This window comes from Diachasmimorpha longicaudata, chromosome 11 (assembly GCF_034640455.1).
Source record: "Diachasmimorpha longicaudata isolate KC_UGA_2023 chromosome 11, iyDiaLong2, whole genome shotgun sequence".
NCBI classification, from domain to species: domain Eukaryota; kingdom Metazoa; phylum Arthropoda; class Insecta; order Hymenoptera; family Braconidae; genus Diachasmimorpha; species Diachasmimorpha longicaudata.
Genome location: NC_087235.1, coordinates 3,239,805 through 3,260,352, shown reverse-complemented (window position 1 = coordinate 3,260,352; position 20,548 = coordinate 3,239,805). Strand labels below are relative to the sequence as shown.

Genomic DNA, 20,548 nt, shown 5'->3' with positions numbered 1-20,548 from the left:
TACGTAATTTTAACGCGTACCTAATAATCTTTTCCGTACATTTCCAGAGCGAAATATGGATGTGGGAAATTTTATGGAACTGACTGCCCCAGTTCATCGAAATCATTTTAAAACCGAGGAATGCTCCAGCAGCGACGAACCATCAGAAAAGAGGTGGTAATTAATCTGAATTATACTATAGACAATCTCCACATCCTCAGTCCAAGTAATGCAAATTACCCACAGAATCTATTGTCAGTGTCAATCAGTTCAATCCATTACCATCTAGGAGCGTCATTACCCTGCGTTGGAATTATAACTGATCCAATCTGCTCATGCAGAGCAGAATCCCAAGATTTTGACCACATCCTCTAGTACTACCTCAGTTTCCAAATCCAAAAAACCAAATTGATAACTCGGTTGAGGACATCCACCTGCACTTCTCCTGATCCAGTGAATAAATTTCCAAATAAAAGACTTCAATTATATCAAAATAAATTGTTAATAATTTCATAAATGTAAGTTAACAGTTCACTATCAGTTCGACAGGATAAACAAATATATCTATATACAGATTTCAACACTCTAAATAATAAAAAACAAAACTGACTGTTCATAAAAAATGCAAAACAATCAGGTAAATTTTCCGCAATTTACAAGACAACAAAATTTCCCCAAATTCATAAATAACCAAAGCCATTTTTTTTCATTAATTAAATGTGATTAACCACATAAACACTTGAATACTGTATTTTCTCATCCAAAACGTAACATTCCACTGATTTTTCATCCCGACTCAATTGGGCCTGATTGTTTAGACAGTCGATGCGTGAAAGGCCTTCTCAATTTGTCCCCAGTCACTGCAATGAGTCAATGACAGTGCAGCACTTATAGCCCATGCTAATTGATTTATCGTTATTGATTTGAAAGTTTCCACCGGGAGCCTTGAATGTCATTTTTTATCTATCCTCTTATTTCATTTATGATGCTGTCCCGTAAAACAATGAATACACCTCTGGTGTCGACGATAGTGTCTCGCGATGTTCTCTATTGATAAGAAACCTAGAGTGACAGTGGAAATGTTGGCCTGTTAACTCTAAAAACCAGTGTTCAACCGGCAAATGAATACAACACCAGGAGAATGGCGATCGTTAAATTGACAACTTAGAGACAAAACAGTTTGAATTTTGCGCAATTCTTTTGTGATTTATTTCAAGATCAGTGAAATCGTTGGGATTTAATGTTCTTTCAGTGAAATAACTGAATCAGTTCTACAGTGTCTCTTCAGACTGACTGATCTCCATTGGACACCTGCGATCAATCATAGCATTCATGTAAGCGTAATAAGATTTTTCATTAATTGTTGGGCAAACACTGAATGATGAATAAACAATCAGAGAAATGAGATTATCCATCTCTTTGTCAAGACTGATGAACTCTGGCCTCAAGTATTGAAAAAACAAGTGAGATTGGGTTTTCCTTCGATGAATAAAACCGGAAATGAGTATGAATGTTCAGTTATTTTGGCAGAATATGACAAAAGCTGTCAATCCTCTTATAATCTCAGTTTGAACAATTCCAGTGTTTAATGATGACCATAATCTCTCAGTAGCTGGCGCGTTTTAATAACTGAGTGTCGTGTAATTGATGTACTATCAGACCGCGTCTCGTGATTCGACACACATAAATGTTGTACTCATCAACAGATAAAAGCCACAACTGTGAGAATATCTCGCGCTCATTGTCGTCATTTAATCGTAACACAGTGGCTCGTTAAGCCGCGATTTACAGCAGTTCATCTGATTCATTCGATATACAGTGACTCCTCGGTTAGTTCCGGAGGATTTTTTTTTATTTGTCTGAGTAACTACATGTTCACTTATCAGTGTCACATAGGATCAACTGTTGACAAGCTATTTGTCAAATATGGAGACAAGCAGTTTACTTACAGATAAATCCTACTTCGGCCTTGGTAAGATAACGAATTCCCAGCATCCGCATGCGTTTCGAATGTATGGAACAACGGATTTTACATCTTTCGTTAATCCTCGGAAAATGGAAGTCGTGCGGTTGATGAATGGTTCGTTCATGGTTGATGTTGGTGCCACAGGAACATCAGACACAACTATTTTTTTAAAATGCTTTTATCGGTGGTGCGTTAACGTTAATTGAGGGGACTGTCAGTTGTGATAATTCGAACTGTGATGCTACTGGTGATGAAATTTCTTCTTGATAATTCATTGGACTTTTCGTTCGTTCCAGAGGACGCGGGTGATGAAATGACGAATAGTCCGGAGCTCGTGGTGCGACGACCGGTTTATCAACAGGAGGATCTTCATCGTGTTTGTAACTACACGCAACCACGAAAAACACGTAATTTTTTAGTTTACCATTGGAGTGATAAAACGTGGTGGAAAATTCCTTCACGAATTTCCCAGTGGATTATCCTCAAAACAGCCCTCAAAATTAAATCTAAATGAAGATTACTAATGAACAAAAAATTAAAATATGAAAAAATTCAAATTTATCTGCGAAATTTTTTCAAAAAAATCCGATTATCTTTCTGGTAGATCGTCGCAATAAATCTCGAAAAATAATTCAGACGAAATTACGACAGGCTTTAAAAATTACGTGTCATTCCCGTAACATTTTCTAGAACCATATTCCGCTCTGGAATTACGGAGATACGTAATTTTTATTGAGTAGTTATCTCCCTGTAAGGGTACACGGTGTTCCCCGCTGAGCGGTACCAGCGCCCGTTCTCTTTACAGGTGTTAATGATAAATTAACGTTCCCGCAGTGAAAGAGAAATGGCGGAAAAAATTCAAAGGTTTTAATTTCAAACGAAACGTCAAGAAAACAATTCCAATATTCGATTGGCTGTCCACGTACGACTGGCGAGGAAATATCCTTGGAGATGTCGCCGCTGGTTTTACGGTTGCTGTTATGCACATACCCCAAGGTGATCAAGCATTCCCGATAATATTTAATTATTGTTTTCAAGTGAACTAATAACTTCTTCATTCAGGTATGGCCTATGCAATGCTGGGAAATGTGCCCCCTATCGTCGGCATTTACATGGCATTTTTTCCCATTCTCGTTTACATGATTTTTGGAACATCCAGACACAACTCTATGGGTAACGACAATATATCACGTCGTATCAATATTTACGTAGCTCATTATCATTGCAATGAAGGCACGATAACAAGAGATAAGGAGATTTTCTCGAGATTGTTGTTTGCGAATTTAATTGTTCCATCACATAAGCAAATTGATTACTGACGAGTAATTGTTGAAATAATATTTTTCATCCTGTCAATGACATCTCCCGTCAAAAAGAATGTTATCAACATAAAAATTATGTTTTTAACAAACGCCTATTATTTTCAAAACCTTGAAACGCCGGAATTACCACAAATTAGAGATCACAGGCACCCGATACAATCATCGGACCTTAATTAATGCCCCTCTCATCTCAGGTACATTCGCTGTTATTTGCATGATGACCGGAAAAGTCGTGTTAGCCCACAGTAACGGAGGAGATATCCAAACAAATGTAACATCCTCCATGAATCCCGAAATACCCGATAATCATCAATACTCACCCGTGCAAGTTGCAACTGTCGTGACATTTGGAGTTGCAATATTACAGGTATGAGATATTAATATATTTACTTAGCTCTACATTTCCACTTGTACGATATAACCACTCAACATGTACTCAAAATGAAATCCCTCTCTCATCTCCACTCGTCCCAGTTGGCAATGTACGTGCTGCGTCTAGGTGTGATATCTTCACTCCTGTCAGAGACTCTGGTCAGCGGTTTCACCACTGCAGCAGCGGTTCATGTATTCACATCGCAAATCAAGGATCTCTTGGGTATACAACTCCCCAGGCGTCGTGGTATACTCAAAGTGGTTTACGTGAGTATTTATTCAACATTTTAATTACGTCATTGGGTGAGAATTGTTGAGGACTAGTCTCGGAAGGGATGGGACGTTGGGGGGGAGGGGGTGGGGGTGGGAAGGAGTGGAGGGATGGTCTATCAAACTCAGAAAATTTTTCCGGAATTTTTAAAGTAAAATTTCTCGTGGGATTTTTAATTGTTGTTATCTTATCGCTGATAAATTAGGCAATTTCAGATATTCTTCGACTGAAAATGGCCTTAAATGCTATCAAATAAGCGTTACGTCTTCGTGTTGATTGCATTGATCAAGTATTATGTTATAAAAAAAGCATTACATCCATCTGGCCAGATAATGTAGAAGTCTATTACCAACACAACCAGGAAAGTTACAACTCCAAAATAACAAAATACGTTTCGAACAAACTTCCTGCTATTGAACGATTAAACGAATTGAGTTTGACACGCATTCATGTGAATGTTTTTCCGGCATTCGTCCCGTGACAAACACATGAAAAATACCCTGGGGGAATTTAACAGCCTCTAGGTCTATCGCACAGAACGAGGAAAAGTTTTTAATGATCCAAGACGTGACTATCAACGCGCATAACGTCATTTTCACTTTCTTTAATTCACAAATGAGCACTGGATGCCTCTGATGTTACGGAAATAATCGACTGGCTGACGGATTTTAATTGACCCCGTGATTAATGCCTTTGCGAAGCCAGATTGTCTGGATTCAATCAAAACATGAACGAGTCTTGTTAAAAGTTCGTTTAATTTACAGACTTATTACGACGTCTTCAATGCCATTGATGATGTTAATATCGCGGCTATGGTTATTGCTGCCATAACTATCATAGCTGTCATATTTAATAATGAGGTTCTTAAGGTGAGACTCCGATCTTTTCGCTGGGAATAAATCTATCTCATTCATCTTATTTGAATTTTATATTGCAGCCGAGAGTTTCAAAGTACTGCGCTTTTCCTGTTCCAATTGAAATGCTCGCTGTGGTAATTGGAACTGTAGTTTCTGTTCAAATGGATCTTCATGGGGTTTATAGGGTGTCCATAGTGGGCGACATTCCAATTGGGTAAATAAACTCGTCATTTCTTGTGACCCCAGAATACAAATGACAAGTATACTCATATATATACATATATATATATACTAATCTCTTGTATTTCCCTCTTTAATCCGTCACCTACGGGGGCCCTTGTCTTGCAGCGACCCTCGCCAAAACCCATGACCCTTTTCCATATAAAATATCTGCGGAACTGTCAGGGGTAACACCATAAGAGAAACGCTATTCAGTAATTGAATAATGTAACTTCAGTTGACTATTTTTTTCAAAATTTTCCATCAGAATCCATCCCACACATCTCTCTTCCACTAGGAGAAGAGGAAATTAAAAAATTGTCAATGCACGGAGCGAAAAATTCTTCAAAAATTACGTGTCTGTTCCGTAATCTGTCAGTCAACACAGTATTCAGTAAAAATGACGGAACAGTAACGCATTTTTTTACTGAACGTTCCATACTTTTCCTGGTACGTTTTGGACTTTTGCTGGGACTTCACTGAAAAAGTACGTCATTGTCTCGTAATTTTTACCGAATATTTTTATAACTGGCAGATTATGGAGGTGGCATGCAATTTTTACAGAATTTTTCTCCCCGTGCGATCAAAATTAAATGGTAATTATCACGACTTCAGGTTTCCAATTCCCCATCTACCTCCTCTGGATCTTCTCCCTGATGTCATAGTAGATTGTTTCGTGATAACAATGGTATCGTACAGTATTTCCATGTCAATGGCCCTGATATTCGCCCAGAAGATGAATTACGAGGTTGACGCCAATCAAGAATTGATGGCACAAGGTCTCGGCAATTTGGCCGGTTCATTTTTCTCCTGCATGCCCTTCACCGCATCATTATCAAGATCCCTAGTGCAACATGCCGTCGGTGGAAAAACGCAATTAGCTAGTCTCATTTCGTGTTTTCTACTCCTCTTTGTTTTACTCTGGATAGGGCCATTTTTAGAACCACTGCCAAAGGTAAATATTTAAGTATTTCTCATCTGTACTTTGTTTCATTTTAATTTATCCGTCAGGGAGTTCTGGCTGGAATAATTGTAGTGGCGCTGAAGGGTATGTTTCTTCAAGTGAAAGATCTCTTCAAATTTTGGAGGCTCTCATCGACCGACGGCCTCCTCTGGATCACCACATTTCTCACTGTTGTCATTCTCGATATTGAGTATGGACTTTTGATAGGAGCACTTCTGTGTTTTGCCAAGCTCATTGCACTCTCCATGAAACCGTATACTTGCAAATTAGCTCTGGTACCCGGAACTGAACTCTACTTAGATACAAATCGATACGAAAAGGTGAAATTCAATGTTTCATACTAAATTATAACATCGAGATTATATTTACGATTTTAATTTATATTTTTTAGACTATTGAACTTCCTGGAATTGTCATGTTCCACTACTGCGGGGGATTGAATTTCGCCTCCAAGTTTCATTTTCGTAAAGAGGTATTCAAAGCCAGTGGCGTGAATCCTCAGTCGGAATTAAATCGTATCTTGAAGACGGAGAGCAAACAAGACGCATCAGAAAATTCGAAGAATGTGAGTAATCAATCGGATGGAGATAGAAATATAACACATTCTTCCAGAATTTTTGATGAATTTAATTGTTAATTTTGATTCATTATCTCTTCGTGTTCTCTATCCACAGCTCAACGTAATTATCTTAGACTTCTCAGCGCTCATTCACATAGATCCCGCCGGTGTTTCCGCACTCAGAAGTCTCATCGACGATTATATGAAAATCGACGTATCAGTTTACCTCTCCGGTTGTTCCGGTAAATATCCATTGATTATAAATCAAAGTTACCCATGATCCCATGGCGTTTATCGATCATGAGAAAGTGCTACACTCACCGGATATTCAAATGTCCAATGAAAGACTAAGACCTCAAAAACAGATGATATTTCAATGTTGCCATTGGGTAACGGGTTATTACAGTCAAGGAAGTTGCACCCGATTTTCAGGTTTTGCCACCGGAAGACATGCCGGACAGTTTACGATCACTTTTACCGTGAATTACTAACGTGTTTGCCCCATCATAGAGCGGTATCCTCTTGTCTCCACACACTTCAAATATTTATTTTTTTTTATTCAAACATTTCAGGTCCCGTTTTCGAGACGATGAGAAAGTGCAATGCCGCTGAACGAACAACAGAAGCATTCATGATGTTTCCAACAGTGAGTGATGCGGTCAACTATGCTAGACACGAGAGTGTCATTCCAACAATCGCAATTCAGTCCTCGCCACATTGGACAACCACATGCCCGATGCAAAATAGTCAAGAGGAAAACTGCATGAGTCGACTGTAATGTCGAGTGAATAATTTTATCATTTCTCTCGTTGCATCTTCTATTTAACTTCATTTTTAAGTTAAAAGAATAAATTTATTTATTTTTCACTGGAACTCCTTGTAAATATTCTACAAATGCCATTCGTGTCATTAAAAATATTTATGCTCGAAAATGATATTTTTTTTTAATGTTTACCGCACGGAGAACTCATATCAGACCTCCCTTCGATGAAACCCTTTCTCTGAAACCTTTTCCTACCGAAATTCCTCAGCATCAGCTCAATAATTTTCTACCTTTCAATTTCGTTTTGTTCCTCTTAAAAAATGACTGAAAAAACCGGTGAAATGCTGTTCAAGAAATTACATAATTTTCATTTCAATTAGAAAAGAATTTCTATCGAAAGCCAATCGAATTTTCCATCGAGTGTTTACGGCCTCAATTAGATATTTTCATACGTGATCTCCACAAAGTTTCGTAATCCCGATTCTTATATCTGTAACTCTTATCCTCTCGACAATATTCATTGATTGCGCATACCCCGGAATGCAAGCACGTCGGGTAATTCGGAATTCACAATTTTCTTTCTCATTTAAATTCCATCCATGCGATCTGAGACGCCCATAGTATTATCGTTAAACGATGAAACGTCCCCCGAATGATTAAAAACAATCAAATAATCGAGTCATCCATTGTTCTCGAGTACAAAGACACCCGATTGTTTCACTGATCAAATATTTGAATTAATCAAACGCAATTGCGCTTCTGATTATTTCCACGGAAAATCCAGGGGAAAGTTTGTCATTAGAATTTTCCCGGGTGATCAATACAATTTTCAAGATGGCGGTGTTAGCGCGCCTGCGTCGAAAGATCGTATCCAGTCACAACTACCACGTCAACTCTTTTTTCCTTCAACGTACTGTTGTTGCAACTGCTGTCACCGGCTGACTTTTAATCATGGCATCGTTAATTCAGTCAATAAATTCTATACCCACGCACATGGTAAGTTAATATATGACTTCTAGTATTTTTACGTTAATATTTGAGGAAAAAAGGGGAAGGAACGTGTTATTAAGCTATTCAACTCGCCGAAAGAGCATTGGGAAAGAGGGATTTGAGGTTAGGGCGCTGTGTTTACCGTATGCCACTGGGGGCTATGAGAATTCTGAATTTAGTATTCCTGGTGGCTTGGGTAATACACAAGAAAATATTGGGCCTTATCAGCCCCCTCTCAGAGTATTATTCCATGTCGAAATAATTTTTTTCTGTTTTTTTTTTCCTTGAAAAATATTTCGGCATTGGAGTCAACTTCTGCGGGGTAAATTTTGTTAATTAGAAGTCAGTTCAGAATTTATTCGACTAGACAATGTTTATTATTTGCATTTTATGCCATTAAATACTACCCTATTTCCCACAGGACTATGAGGGTCAAGCGAGGGCTGAAAAACTGTCTAGGATCATCGTAACTCTCTTCGGTGTGAGTGTCCCATCCCATTAAATATCCACCTGCTTTTATTCATGACTGTGATATTTGTTTTTTATTCAGTTTGTTGGATTGATTTGGGGATATGCTATCCAAGAGTTCTCCCAAGCCCTCTACATTCTCGGTGCTGGTTGTGTGATGGCTGCGATAATAACCGTACCACCATGGCCTATGTACAGACGTACCCCCCTAGATTGGCAGAAGCCCCAGACGGAAGCCCCATCGAAGAGTAAAAAGAAGAAATAACTTCCATTCAAGATTCATTGTTTTCTACGCTGAGCATTTAACATTGTGAATATTATTGTTAATCTTTCATTTTTGGATATACGATACAAATAACTGTACAAAAAAAATTCGTGTGAAATTTACACTCCAGGGTATTCACCCTGATCTGTGCATTTATCGCAATATAATATTTAATGACTCCTTGAAAACTGTGTTGATGTTACTCAATAATTCCTGTACCCAGTTCTCGTTATATATTTGAAGGAAAAATCGGTCACGCGTGTGCACCGACAATTAAAACATCAGATAACACTTGCTATTGGATTCGTTCCAGCTTTGAGCACTTTCATCGGCCACGTTCCTTTATTTTCTCCTTCAGTCGGAGACGACTGGACATATTTTCTTCGAAAATACATGCAAATGAAGAAAATAAAAGTGAACTCGCGCAAACAAAATTTAGATTGGAAAATCTACTAAATTTTTATCCTTTTTAATTTGTTTATTTTACGAATGTCTACTATATATCTATAAATATTACGTTGTATGGGTGTTTTTATTACAGTAATGAATGAATTTCACTTTTTCAAAATTACTGTAAACAAAAGATTATCGTACATAAAAAACCTCATAGATATCACGTATTACATTACTCCATAAACAGAATAGAGGTTTTAAAAATCTTTGCAATGATTTTTCTGACGAATTCACACTGTTGTTCGACACAATTTTTTTAGTACCTACCAAGATGTACATACGTGACTTTCACAAAGCGTAAAGACTTGAGATAATTTATTCTTGAAAAGGACGAAGCTCGGTATTCTTGTTGCGTAAGACGACTTTTTTTATGTGCATAAGACTAGGGATAAGTACGGAAACTTCGCCCTGGCAAAATGGACATGCCTGGTGAGCTCCCCCTCTGGGGGCAGAGGCAGGGAGGCTCCTATATAGATATATATGAAAGAATACCCGATGGAATTACGAAACACTTTCACTCGCGTATGATGGATAATGTTTGGGTATTCTGATCGCTGTACTTCCTACATTGGAACAAAAGAAAAAGCTCGGAGATAAATTTTTCATACGGGGATTTTCAGTTCTTGTGAATTCTACCCTTGACATGCTCTGTCAAGTTGAACCGATGAATGAATGGGAATTAGGCGAGTCATCGTGGACGTGGGGTGAACAGCTAGAACTGCACGTCAGAGAAATCGGTATCGAGTTGTATTAATGTATTGTAAGATTTACTGCATTAAAACACAATGCCCTGTTCCTGGGTCATAAAAATGTTTGTCATTAAATTTAAAAAAAAATTTTCTACAAATTTCGAAATATTTTTCTACATTTTAAACAGTTTTGTAATTTCATCCAGTTCTGCCTAATTCGTAGGCAATGATTTAATTAGAGTTTTCAGGTCTGATGATTGTTCCCACGAAATTCTATTTTTTAAATAAACAAAAATTTTTCCGACTCAGGTCAACGCATTTTTAGAAATCGAAACGATGTGTCAATTCGAAATAAGTCACGACGAATTTAGTAGTTCTTTTTCGTTCAGTTTACGTAAAATATTGTCCTCATTTAAATGGAATTTACTTTTTGGGATGAATGTTACAAAATTGTTACAGTAATAGGGGAATGAGCCCACTCGAGACTGCTCCTTTCCTCAGGCACGTGGAATATTTAGAGCTACGCAAACCTCCACCACGTAACTGTATATGCACGCACCGTTTCCGCGCTTTTTACGTAATTCAATGGCAAAAAAAAAGTGTTATCCACAGGGACCGGGATCGAAGGTGGGTGCTTTTGCACTCCTATCCCTGAACGAGATATCCCCAGTGGTGGACAGTAGTCTCCCACCCGTTTAACCATTTCGTGTCGAGACCCACCTTTATAAACCCATCGCTGACCGCTAAACAACCAGAACTGTATCAGCATTCGCTAAAAGTATCGCGATATATTGACTCTGAACAACTAATATGTACTCTCACACCTTCGCTGTGAGTACTGGCTATCTTTATCGATTTATTGCTAATTTTTGGGACTTCTCGGTTGTTCCTCGGGGATACCAAGTGCAGTGTTACCGTGATTTATCGTCCTTTGGTATTAGATTAAAGGATATCTCACTACTTTTCGGTATTTCGTGACAATTCTTTAGATTAAAAAATTTTTTTTTTTCTAATTTTCGATTGCAATTTGCTTTGGAACCAATTTTGAAGAAAATTTACATTAATTGGTGGCATTTAATTATTTTTCATGGGGGTTAATACTGCAATTCGTATAGTTGCTGTTCTTATCGAAGGTTTATAACAGTCCTTCCAACTGAGGATTTTCATGCAGAAAGTAAAATTGATAAAATTAAATGAATTAGCATGCCAACTTGTTCGTTTGATTCTGGACACGACATTGCAACTCGCGTCACGTAAGAAAGTCGTGCATTTTCTCCCGTCAAATAAAATACCTAAATTAGAACATTTCGTACACCTCGCCTTCATATTGTCACGTAATAGACAATCAAAGAGCACCGCTCCAACTTTCTGTATTTGAAATTGCTCTGATAATTATTACTGTTCTCGTTGTTTTAATTCAGCTCATCGCTTGTGGAATCCTGGCTGTTTCCCTGGCAGCGCCTGTTCCAGGATGGGGCCACCATCAGTGAGTACAAATTTTTTTATTTACTCAACGATCAATCAATAACAAAGAAACGCAGCTACTTTTTGAGTTAAAGGCCGTCTGATTATCGTTAAATAATTCTGAAAGAATGAACCTCTTCTGCAGATCGAAAACATCCAATTGCATTTTTTTTTATTGCAAAAAAACAATTACAAAAAAACTCGAATTTCTAAGTAGTAAAATTTGAAATAGTCAGACATTAATTATTTGTGCGTTGGAGGGATAGTTAATGTTAAGAAATATTTTTCGTCTGTTCAAATTTGGATCCGCAATAATCAGATGTCAACGCAAATATTCATGAGGGCACGAAAAATTATTTCTGCTTTTTGCAGCGAAATTAAACACGCGATAATAATTACTGGAGCTGCCCAGCAAATGAACTTCCGTAATGATTTTACACGCCTTTCACCAATAATTTATCGAAAATTTTTCTCGGTCAATTCATTTGCGCATTCAGCTTATCAGCAAACTACTAATTCCTGGTTATTCATGGGCAGGAGTACAAGTAGTGTCTGGGGAAATTTTCCTAACTGGACAAGTTTTTTTTGTAAATACACTCACCAACATGCGATAGAGTTTTTTCATTATTTTTCAGAATTTCACTCCTGAATCATGACAATTAATGAATAAACATGCAATACAGTCGCAATTTTTACTGCTCACCACATTCAGCCTCCAATTCGACACCTCACTAACGATAGACGATCGCAAATAAATTTGCAGATAAATTCGTTTAAGAACTAATAAAAAGTAGCGCACAAATCCAATCAAATTTTTCAATTAATTAGCTGGATTTTTCAAACACAACTTTAATCTTGCCACTTGCCACTTCACAAGCAGTGCGATTGGCAAAACGGATTTATATTCACTCAACATAATATATATAATATATCACAAAACGATATAAACACGTGTTGGGTGGGTTTATGCAATGATTTTCAAAAAATTTCACTGTACATTCGGAAGTGAGATGTGTGTTATTGTCCAACACATGCGATACGAGCATTACACTGACTGACGCAACAGTTCCCACTCCAAATGAGCGCACTATTTAATAGGGCCGCACCGACGGGTTCCTCTTCGCAATCAAATCCATCGAAGAAATGTTCATCTTCGCAGCTGAGACAGATTTTTTGTCAGGAATTAACGAACGGCGGGCGATTAACACGAATACATTTATGCAGATATTTCTGTCATAATAAAAGCTGATTAATTCCCCTGACAATATCTGGGGCACGATGACGTAGACCCAGCAAATTGTTGGATGTAAATTCAGTGTTTATGTTACAGTTGAAGGACATAAACACAACTCGCGCTTTTGAAAATCCTCTGAGTGAATATCAATCGATTCATTCTTGGCTGTCACTCAATAAATTATTGACTTCTTAAATTTCCAGTTCATTAGAATTATTTTTTTTTAATTTTGATTATTTTTTTTTATTTTCCTTCCTGAAGTATAAAAAAATTCAATGATAGTTCAATTAATAATAATATTCTCTTCTGTTCATCAGCCAACATGTGAAGATCCACGTCCCATATCACGTGCACACAGTTCACCATCATCACGTTAAGAAGGTTCACGTACCAGTGCATCACGTTGAGAAGGTTCACGTACCGGTTCCAGTCCACCACGTTGAGAAGGTCCACGTCCCAGTGCCCTACCCTGTCATTGAAAAGGTGCATGTCCCAGTTCATCATGTTGAGAAGATTCACGTGCCCGTTCCCATTCACGAGCCCATCCACGAGCCCATTCACGAGGAGAAGGGATGGTGGTGAAGTCTCAGAGAGAATTCCAGTTCTTATCACGATGCAGTAATATCAACAGTGAGTGATTGTTTAAAAATAATATTGAATCCTATTTTTAACAGCAACTCCAGTATTTCCGAGTTATTGTAAATTTATGGACTGGACTAGCTCGTCCCATATTAATATCAATCTCCTTATTGCCAATTCTGCCTTCAATTTCAGAACTTTGATCCATAAGCAAACTAGTTTAGCTATAAGCAGTATTCAGCCTTTGGTGTGGATCCACTTCAAAGCCCGTTCAACAATATTAGGCAGAAGCTTTCACGAAATGAAATTTCCGTAGAGTAGAGGCTGAAGAAAAGTTGAAAAATACTAAAGAAGATTGATATCCGGGGAACGGTTATAAATCAACTGTATATACATATACTATTCTCATGTTACCTGAATGTTGTTATTTTTTGTACGAAAAATTTTGTAAAATAAAGAGAGTAATAATAACACTGGGTTTTCTTCGTACACGTAAAATATTTATTGATGTGTGAACGAGTCAACAGGTGGTTGACATTTATAACAATTTTCGTAAAACAGTAACTATTTTTATGAAGCTATCAACGGAGGTAATGGATCTCTTGTTCCTGTTCTTGTTCCTCACCATGACCCACCATGATCGCTCTCCTCGTCATATTTATGCTCTTCGGTGTGAATGGGCTTGTACTCTATTTCTTTTTTCACTGGGACGAAGACTTTTTTCACAATCGTATGCGTGTGCGTGTGAAAATGCTTCGGTACGTGAATTTTTACGTGAACACTGGAAAAAAAATCAATATTGAATGGACACTTTTCCTGTGAATGACATTTCACACAACTGTTTTCGCTTTTTTTTTCATTACAGGATTTTTTATTGCAGTTTTGCAGGTATTTGACATGGGAAGAACATATAGCTATGCTAGAATGACTTTGCAAAAATAATGTCAAAGCCAAAGTACTCCATTCGTCAACGGGAAATCCCCGACAAAATAATCTGGATAATTTCTCTTACTGGTGGGAATCCCCGGGGACTGGTGCTGTTGTCACAAACGTCGCCACGAGGATCATCAAGACAACTAGCTGCAATAATTTCAACGAATTAATAAAACCAACTTCTACGAACTACATAATAACATGTTGAAATTGCACAAACTTCTTCACTGAATAAGAACATTTCCACGGTGAATTACCATCAAACTTTCATAACGTCTTATAACATTAGTGCGTAACGCGAAAAATTAGCAAATTTTTCCTCATATCAGCAAAACGTGAAAGTTTGTTTGCAAAAAGTTGCCGTAAATTTAACGGCACAGTTCATCATAACTATAGCCTGTAATTACCGTGATTTTACTGTGAGTGTATACGATAATTGGGGGAGTGAATACATAACTTAATTTTCAGTATAAAAATTTTAATGAATTAAAACATAAGTTGATATGAATAATCACATTGAGGTTTTAAATTTCTACCCAGTCTAGTATTATTAATAATAACCGCAGTAAATCCATAACATGTGCGTAAAATTAGACGTCATTTTTATTGAATATTTCTCTCGATGTAAAAAAATTTTAAGGGACCCACTTGAAGCCGTAACATGATAGGGTTTCCACTCGTCCCGTGCACTCTCGAATTTTCAGTACAGACTAAACTCGATTTCGCTGCTGAGCGCCTTATAAATGTAAACAGCGTAATCATAAGGGGTAGAATAGGAATTAAAGTCTTCCTGATTGACTCTCACTCTCATTTCAGTGGCAACATCTGTGAAACACGCACTAGAATGGGCCTCAAATGCAGATAAGTATGTTTATAATACAACGGATGAAGATTTAACTCGGAAGGAAGGGAAAGTTTTGAGGAAATGAGACGAAATAAGGACTCCCGGGCTTTTATGCCTCAACGCGCTCACGTTACGTGTAATTCATGTACCCGGGGGATTGAATTAATATCCTTGGCATACGTCAAGTTCATTGCTCATTCAGCCTTTACCGCTTGCAGGATAACCCGGTCTAATGACTTCCGCCTGTGTCTAGACGTGAGATTTCATTTTTTATGGGGTTATTTTTGGTGGGAAAAGGTACAGACCAATTTTGCGTAGAAATTTATCCCTAAATGTTGGTAAAAAAGTGCACTATTTTTTATAAAAAGTCAGAGGTGAGGGATAATCTCAATATAAATAGTGAGATAATTGATTATTCGAGCTGTCCATGTGGAACTGGAGTTCAAGATGTGGACCACATTCCATGGAATTTTCCAAAATACGAATCCCGGAAAAAATATCCCGAAAGAAAAATCCCCAAAAAAAATATCCCCAAGAGAAATATTAATTGTTCATTATTTAATTTATTTCAGACATATTTTGATTTCAAATGAAAATTTCCGAAAAAAAAAAGATTTATTTTTGTTGAATTATTCATCACATTTACAGTTTTCTTTTTTATGTAAATTAATAATTTTTATTTTATTTTGGAGAGGGGTTTGCCCCCACCCGGGGTCCGCCTGTTCCCCGCCAGGGGCTCTACCCCTGGACCTCCGCTGTGGGTCTGTCGCAGAACCCCTCCGCGTTAGTACATAAAAAAAAGAGGGAGGGGGTTTGGCAGGACCGAGGAGAGAAAAGCAACGGGGATGATATCCCTGACCGGCGGGATATTTTTTCGGGGGTATTTTTTCAGGGGATATTTTTTCCGCTACCCCAACATACAGTCAACAACGGCCAGTCTTCTTCAATAAAGGAGAAAATGAACTGCACCAAATCTTACACGATGTGAAAATTCGCCGACGCACACGACCGTAAGTTCCTTGAGGAAGTTTGCGATTAAAAAAAAAATGCGAATTACAAACCTAAGAAATTATGTATTATAAGAAAAATGAACGATACAGAAAAGTAATGTAATAGAATGGCAGTGTAAATAACCTACATCACAGGTTCCATTACTATAAATAAATAAATAAAAACATAAATAAAAATTTCTGGAAATAAATATTTTCTTCCCAACCTATTTTGATCTTCTAAAGGAAGGTCGAATATTTCTAGCAAAAATGACAGAATCTAATGACCTACTTCAATGAATATATAATTGTCATGATGAGATAATTCCAATTAATGCTTCATTAGTCATCCTTCATTAGCTCGTAAAATTAATGAGCCATTATCGTTAAATCACTCAATTCATTTTCTCTCGAACGCAAGAAAGTAAAAGTGCACCACCACTCATTTAAAAATGAATTTTAATTCATCAGCATCGCAATTGAAAAATTAGAAATAAAGAAAAAACACTAAATAATTCTAGAAAAAAATACTTTACTAATTAATTACTTTTATATAACAGCTCAGGAAATAAATCATTGCGAGATAAAATAATAAAAAATATCCTATCATGAATTTTTATCAAATCAATGAATAATCCATCATCATCTTTGAATTACTCAATTAATTTTTCCTGTTCATGGAGAAAGTAAAAGTGCTTTCTGTGGAGTTTCCATTGAGATAACAGATGGACTTTGACTCTTCAACTGCACCTAAACTGCAGTGACAATTTGTTTATCAACGGAAGTATCGATCTCAACTTCACTTTCACGTAATGATATAGTAGTCTCATCTATCGTACATGAGAACAGTAGGCGGTGAAATGCGCCCCGACCATTTCTCCAACAACTGCACAAACGTTAATCCATAAAAATCCGTACATACGTACACCTGATTCTCTTTCACCTTCATCCTGGCATAAGTGCTGGGGCTTTCCATTTCGAATGAATCTCTCACGCGATGAGCGATAGAAAATTTTCCAACAGTGCAAAATCATTGACTCAATAGGTTTCTACTTCCTACTCGACTCTTACCTACTCTATTTTTCACCTGAATTCCTTTCATCATCTCTAATTGCCCTGAGAGTAGACGGTGTGACACGTGAAATTGTGTGAAACCTTGTAGATAATCGCAGGAGACAATGTCCCAGATTAATTGCGCACTTGATTATTCGAGGGGAAGTAATGAGACGATAATTTAGAAAAAAAATAAAAAAGTTTATTACAAACATTCAAACAGGTAAACACGAGTATGTACAGATGAATTATGTTACAAATATAACGTCAGTAAAACTAAAAAACACCCCAATGTCGGATTTTTCAAAAAATACAATTAACAATTGTATCTGAAATGTGAATAGTGTACATTTACGTCAAAATGTCAATGCAATATTCATTGCACTCTGTAATAAAAAATTTGAGAACAATTTAATAGAAATTTGGGGTTCTAACAGCGCACCAGATGAAGTAAATTACAATAATGACAGTAAAAAAAAAATGCTGCAATGTTCATTGTAAAAATTGCACCCTCTGACTGAATATTTTTGTTCAGAAATTTTCTGCCAATTTGCGGTCATTAAAAATTTCAAAATAAATTTTCCAACAGTGCACCTGTGGCATTGGCAAGAGGATACGACCGGAGAAAGAGAAAATGATGGTTCAGTGACCCGCGTGTGTGATATCGATTGATGAACAAAATTTCACAAGAGATCAGTGAAATTTAAAAGACCGCAGTACTTTCACAACGATGACCACTGTCGCGCTAATAAAACAGGAACCGCATTGGGATGAGAACGGATGTTTCAATGCCGCGAGGCTGTGTTCGAGAGAGGCTTGACAGCCACCAGCTCCCAGGGATTGGAAATAAGAAAGGCAACAGGATATTGATCCCATTTCCTCCCCTCAACTGAACTTTTACTTTTTATGGTAACCGGAGAATCCACCCTGATTGCCTCCATGTCCTCCAGACGAGTACGAGGCACCGCCAAAGCCACCGCCGGAGGAATAGGAATCGCCACCGAAACCGCCGCCGTGACCTCCGGACGAATAGGAACCTCCACCGCCATGACCCCCCGAGGAATAGGAGTCTCCACCTCCACTAGATGCGTAGGAACCTAGACCGGAACCTGATGAGTAACTTCCGCTGCTCGCGTGGGCTGAAGCACCTGCGAAACTACCCCCGTGACCGCCGAAACCGCCGCCAAAGCTACCCCCATGACCGCTGAAATATTGTAAATTATTTCGTGGGGGTATTATGGGACAATCAGTGAAGACTGAACATTTTGGTGCTTTTTTTCCTCGAGGTGAAAAAATTAGGAGAATATATTTACTAACCTGCCCCCAAATCCTCCTGAAGAGTCACCCCCGTGGCTAGAAGGTCCACTGTAGCTCGGTGGAGGTCCGTAGTTCGAGGACGGAGGTCCGTGACTCAACCCAGACCCTCCATGACCCGGTGGACCATAGCTTGAGGAAGGTGATCCTTGACCAAACCCAGATCCTCCATGTCCCGGGGCCCCATAGCTCGAGGAAGGCGCCCCATAGCTCGAGGAAGGCGCCCCATAGCTCGAGGAAGGCGCCCCATAGCTCGAGGAAGGTGCCCCATAGCTCGAGGAAGGCGCCCCATGGCCCCCACCCGATCCTCCATGACCAGATGATGGAGGTCCATAGCTAGACGATAGGTCCCCCCCATGGCCAGACCCACCGAAGCTACTCGGGCCAAATCCTCCGGAGGATCCGTGACCGCCACCACTGTAACCCCCGGAGCCGAAACCGCCACTTCCGTGATCGTCGTCGTGACCACCGCCGCCATATCCACCGGACCCCAGACCACCACTTCCATGATCGTCGCCGTGACCGCCGCCAAAGCCCCCACCGAAACCACCCCCGAAGCCACCTCCAAAACCGCTGGAGCCGTGTCCATGGTCATCCCCGGGACCTCCAGAACTGTATCCTCCAGGTCCACTTGACCCAAACCCACCACCACCTCCTCCGTGACCACCCCCATGACCCCCACCTCCGGGGCTCGTTATCACTATGTGATCACCACCACTTCCCCCACCGTGATGCTTCTCCTCCGCTGGTAGGTGAATTTTTATGTGAACACTGAAGAACATTGAAACAATCAGACGATTTTTATTCATGAAATAATACCAGAGCTTTTGCAAAAATAATACTGTGAACTTTTCTTGAACTCACTGTTCCGTGCCAAAGGTAGCTGAGGCGACAGCAATCGATGCTGCCAACATCACCGCAACCTGGAATTGCAAAAACAGATTAATTTCGCGAATCAATCAACTCACACACAGAGAGAAATACTTAATAAAAATCAGTAAAAATTATGATTTTATTCAATAAAAATTATGGATTTTTTCCCTGACTCTAGAACTGCTCCCAATTTTTATCGTACCATTCGCCAATTGTTAACTAAATTTTCAACGAAAAATTACGGTGCCACTGTTTAAGCTCTTCTACTCAGTTCCACAATTATCAAGTGACCTTGAGTTCCGCAATTTTTATCAAATAATTCTCTCCGTACACAACTTGATTTTTCGCAAAATATGTGAACATCTTACGGTGAACCTGGACGCCATGGTGTACCGTCTTGCCAATTTTCAATTCTCTTTTTTAGATCAGCACCCAACACCAGATGGATGCTCACTGTCATATATATGTAAGTCAACCTCCGGCTTATATATCCCAGACAGTGAGAAAATGAGTCGAAGGGAAGGAACGGCTCTTAAACGATATTGAGGAAGTGGGGGCAATGATTATATCCGAGTGATCGTCGTTCCTGTCCTGTTTCTCGGGAAGGATTTTGCCGGCGGAAGACGAGGAGGAAATGTGAGTGTTGGCGTTGTGTGCAGCCCCACACTACCGGCCGTGACCCACAGCCAGTGAAATTCCCGCTCCGGGCATTCTCCACTCAACTTGATCATTGCCATGTCTCGGGCTTCCTATACAACGTCCCGACAACATTTCGTCATTAGCGTGTCGTTCATTCATTAGCAGGACAATGAGCGTTGGGTCAAGTCAAAAATTACTTGTGAAATAATAAATGTCTTATGTCATTTCTGTGCCTGTTTATCGCACATTCCAGTCTTCTCTTGATCCAGCCGTCTAATTCATTCGAAAATCCATTGGATCAGGGTAATTGTTGATCCTGGGAAAACGCCGTTATGTCTAGACGTGTTCCCACATAATGATACAGATTAAAATGGCTCAAGGGGCTTTTATGCTATGCACTTGCATGTCTAGACCTATTCCATCTCCACTAAAATTGAGTCACTCCAAGCACTTAGACGGTTTGTGTCAATAACTGGGAGTTGGCGTCTT

General features: G+C 38.8%; 5 protein-coding genes across 9 annotated transcripts; 3 read left to right on the top strand and 2 right to left on the bottom strand.

Moving 5' to 3' along the window:
• Nucleotides 1-1,171: 1,171 nt before the first annotated feature.
• On the top strand, nucleotides 1,172-7,441 carry LOC135167702 (prestin-like). 4 transcript variants are annotated; one of them, XM_064131172.1, is made up of 13 exons: nucleotides 1,172-1,313; nucleotides 2,242-2,352; nucleotides 2,780-2,941; nucleotides 3,008-3,118; nucleotides 3,462-3,634; nucleotides 3,742-3,906; nucleotides 4,675-4,779; nucleotides 4,848-4,981; nucleotides 5,602-5,941; nucleotides 5,998-6,270; nucleotides 6,342-6,515; nucleotides 6,625-6,751; nucleotides 7,082-7,441. In XM_064131172.1, exons 2-13 carry the CDS (start codon nucleotides 2,259-2,261, stop codon nucleotides 7,285-7,287), a joined length of 2,064 nt encoding a protein of 687 aa, XP_063987242.1. In that variant the 5' UTR covers nucleotides 1,172-1,313; nucleotides 2,242-2,258; the 3' UTR covers nucleotides 7,288-7,441. The 4 variants fall into 4 exon arrangements, with proteins under 4 accessions (XP_063987242.1, XP_063987241.1, XP_063987240.1 ...); XM_064131171.1 differs by lacking the exon at nucleotides 1,172-1,313 and adding an exon at nucleotides 1,626-1,951; XM_064131170.1 differs by lacking the exon at nucleotides 1,172-1,313 and adding an exon at nucleotides 1,966-2,059.
• A 671-nt stretch (nucleotides 7,442-8,112) lies between these two features.
• LOC135167706 (signal peptidase complex subunit 1) lies at nucleotides 8,113-9,183 on the top strand. The gene is made up of 3 exons (XM_064131178.1): nucleotides 8,113-8,268; nucleotides 8,684-8,743; nucleotides 8,813-9,183. The coding sequence occupies exons 1-3, from the start codon at nucleotides 8,224-8,226 to the stop codon at nucleotides 8,993-8,995; spliced, it is 288 nt and encodes a 95-aa protein (XP_063987248.1). The 5' UTR covers nucleotides 8,113-8,223; the 3' UTR covers nucleotides 8,996-9,183.
• A 1,682-nt stretch (nucleotides 9,184-10,865) lies between these two features.
• LOC135167704 (histidine-rich glycoprotein-like) lies at nucleotides 10,866-13,885 on the top strand. Its single transcript, XM_064131176.1, has 4 exons — nucleotides 10,866-10,968; nucleotides 11,559-11,623; nucleotides 13,153-13,465; nucleotides 13,610-13,885. Exons 1-3 carry the CDS (start codon nucleotides 10,948-10,950, stop codon nucleotides 13,415-13,417), a joined length of 351 nt encoding a protein of 116 aa, XP_063987246.1. The 5' UTR covers nucleotides 10,866-10,947; the 3' UTR covers nucleotides 13,418-13,465; nucleotides 13,610-13,885.
• Nucleotides 13,886-13,892: 7 nt separating this feature from the next.
• On the bottom strand, nucleotides 13,893-15,151 carry LOC135167705 (uncharacterized). Its single transcript, XM_064131177.1, has 3 exons — nucleotides 14,996-15,151; nucleotides 14,427-14,494; nucleotides 13,893-14,195 (listed from the first exon to the last, which is right to left on the bottom strand). Exons 1-3 carry the CDS (start codon nucleotides 15,107-15,109, stop codon nucleotides 14,036-14,038), a joined length of 342 nt encoding a protein of 113 aa, XP_063987247.1. The 5' UTR covers nucleotides 15,110-15,151; the 3' UTR covers nucleotides 13,893-14,035.
• Nucleotides 15,152-17,413: 2,262 nt separating this feature from the next.
• Nucleotides 17,414-19,934, bottom strand: LOC135167767 (uncharacterized). 2 transcript variants are annotated; one of them, XM_064131296.1, is made up of 5 exons: nucleotides 19,789-19,934; nucleotides 19,412-19,470; nucleotides 18,810-19,318; nucleotides 18,551-18,767; nucleotides 17,414-18,437 (listed from the first exon to the last, which is right to left on the bottom strand). In XM_064131296.1, exons 1-5 carry the CDS (start codon nucleotides 19,804-19,806, stop codon nucleotides 18,131-18,133), a joined length of 1,110 nt encoding a protein of 369 aa, XP_063987366.1. In that variant the 5' UTR covers nucleotides 19,807-19,934; the 3' UTR covers nucleotides 17,414-18,130. The 2 variants fall into 2 exon arrangements, with proteins under 2 accessions (XP_063987366.1, XP_063987365.1); XM_064131295.1 differs by having other exon boundaries at nucleotides 18,551-19,318.
• Nucleotides 19,935-20,548: the final 614 nt, after the last annotated feature.

What these genes read in the sequence shown, in the direction of transcription:
- LOC135167702 (XM_064131170.1), top strand. Translation starts at nt 1,990, where the DNA reads ATGTATGGAACAACGGATTTTACATCTTTCGTTAATCCTCGGAAAATG. An exon ending in ATACAAATCGATACGAAAAG is followed by an intron (nt 6,271 to 6,341) that starts GTGAAATTCAAT and finishes TATATTTTTTAG; the next exon opens with ACTATTGAACTTCCTGGAAT. An exon ending in CATCAGAAAATTCGAAGAAT is followed by an intron (nt 6,516 to 6,624) that starts GTGAGTAATCAA and finishes CTCTATCCACAG; the next exon opens with CTCAACGTAATTATCTTAGA.
- LOC135167767 (XM_064131295.1), bottom strand. An exon ending in GCTACCTTTGGCACGGAACA is followed by an intron (nt 19,319 to 19,411) that starts GTGAGTTCAAGA and finishes AATGTTCTTCAG; the next exon opens with TGTTCACATAAAAATTCACC. An exon ending in TCAGGAGGATTTGGGGGCAG is followed by an intron (nt 18,438 to 18,550) that starts GTTAGTAAATAT and finishes ACAATATTTCAG; the next exon opens with CGGTCATGGGGGTAGCTTTG.
- LOC135167704 (XM_064131176.1), top strand. Translation starts at nt 10,948, where the DNA reads ATGTACTCTCACACCTTCGCT. An exon ending in TGTACTCTCACACCTTCGCT is followed by an intron (nt 10,969 to 11,558) that starts GTGAGTACTGGC and finishes GTTTTAATTCAG; the next exon opens with CTCATCGCTTGTGGAATCCT. An exon ending in CCAGGATGGGGCCACCATCA is followed by an intron (nt 11,624 to 13,152) that starts GTGAGTACAAAT and finishes TCTGTTCATCAG; the next exon opens with CCAACATGTGAAGATCCACG.
- LOC135167706 (XM_064131178.1), top strand. Translation starts at nt 8,224, where the DNA reads ATGGCATCGTTAATTCAGTCAATAAATTCTATACCCACGCACATG. An exon ending in ATTCTATACCCACGCACATG is followed by an intron (nt 8,269 to 8,683) that starts GTAAGTTAATAT and finishes TATTTCCCACAG; the next exon opens with GACTATGAGGGTCAAGCGAG. An exon ending in TCATCGTAACTCTCTTCGGT is followed by an intron (nt 8,744 to 8,812) that starts GTGAGTGTCCCA and finishes TTTTTTATTCAG; the next exon opens with TTTGTTGGATTGATTTGGGG.
- LOC135167705 (XM_064131177.1), bottom strand. Translation starts at nt 15,109, where the DNA reads ATGATTACGCTGTTTACATTTATAAGGCGCTCAGCAGCGAAATCGAGT. An exon ending in CTATCATGTTACGGCTTCAA is followed by an intron (nt 14,495 to 14,995) that starts GTGGGTCCCTTA and finishes AAATTATTGCAG; the next exon opens with CTAGTTGTCTTGATGATCCT. An exon ending in GTCCCCGGGGATTCCCACCA is followed by an intron (nt 14,196 to 14,426) that starts GTAAGAGAAATT and finishes TTTTTTTTCCAG; the next exon opens with TGTTCACGTAAAAATTCACG.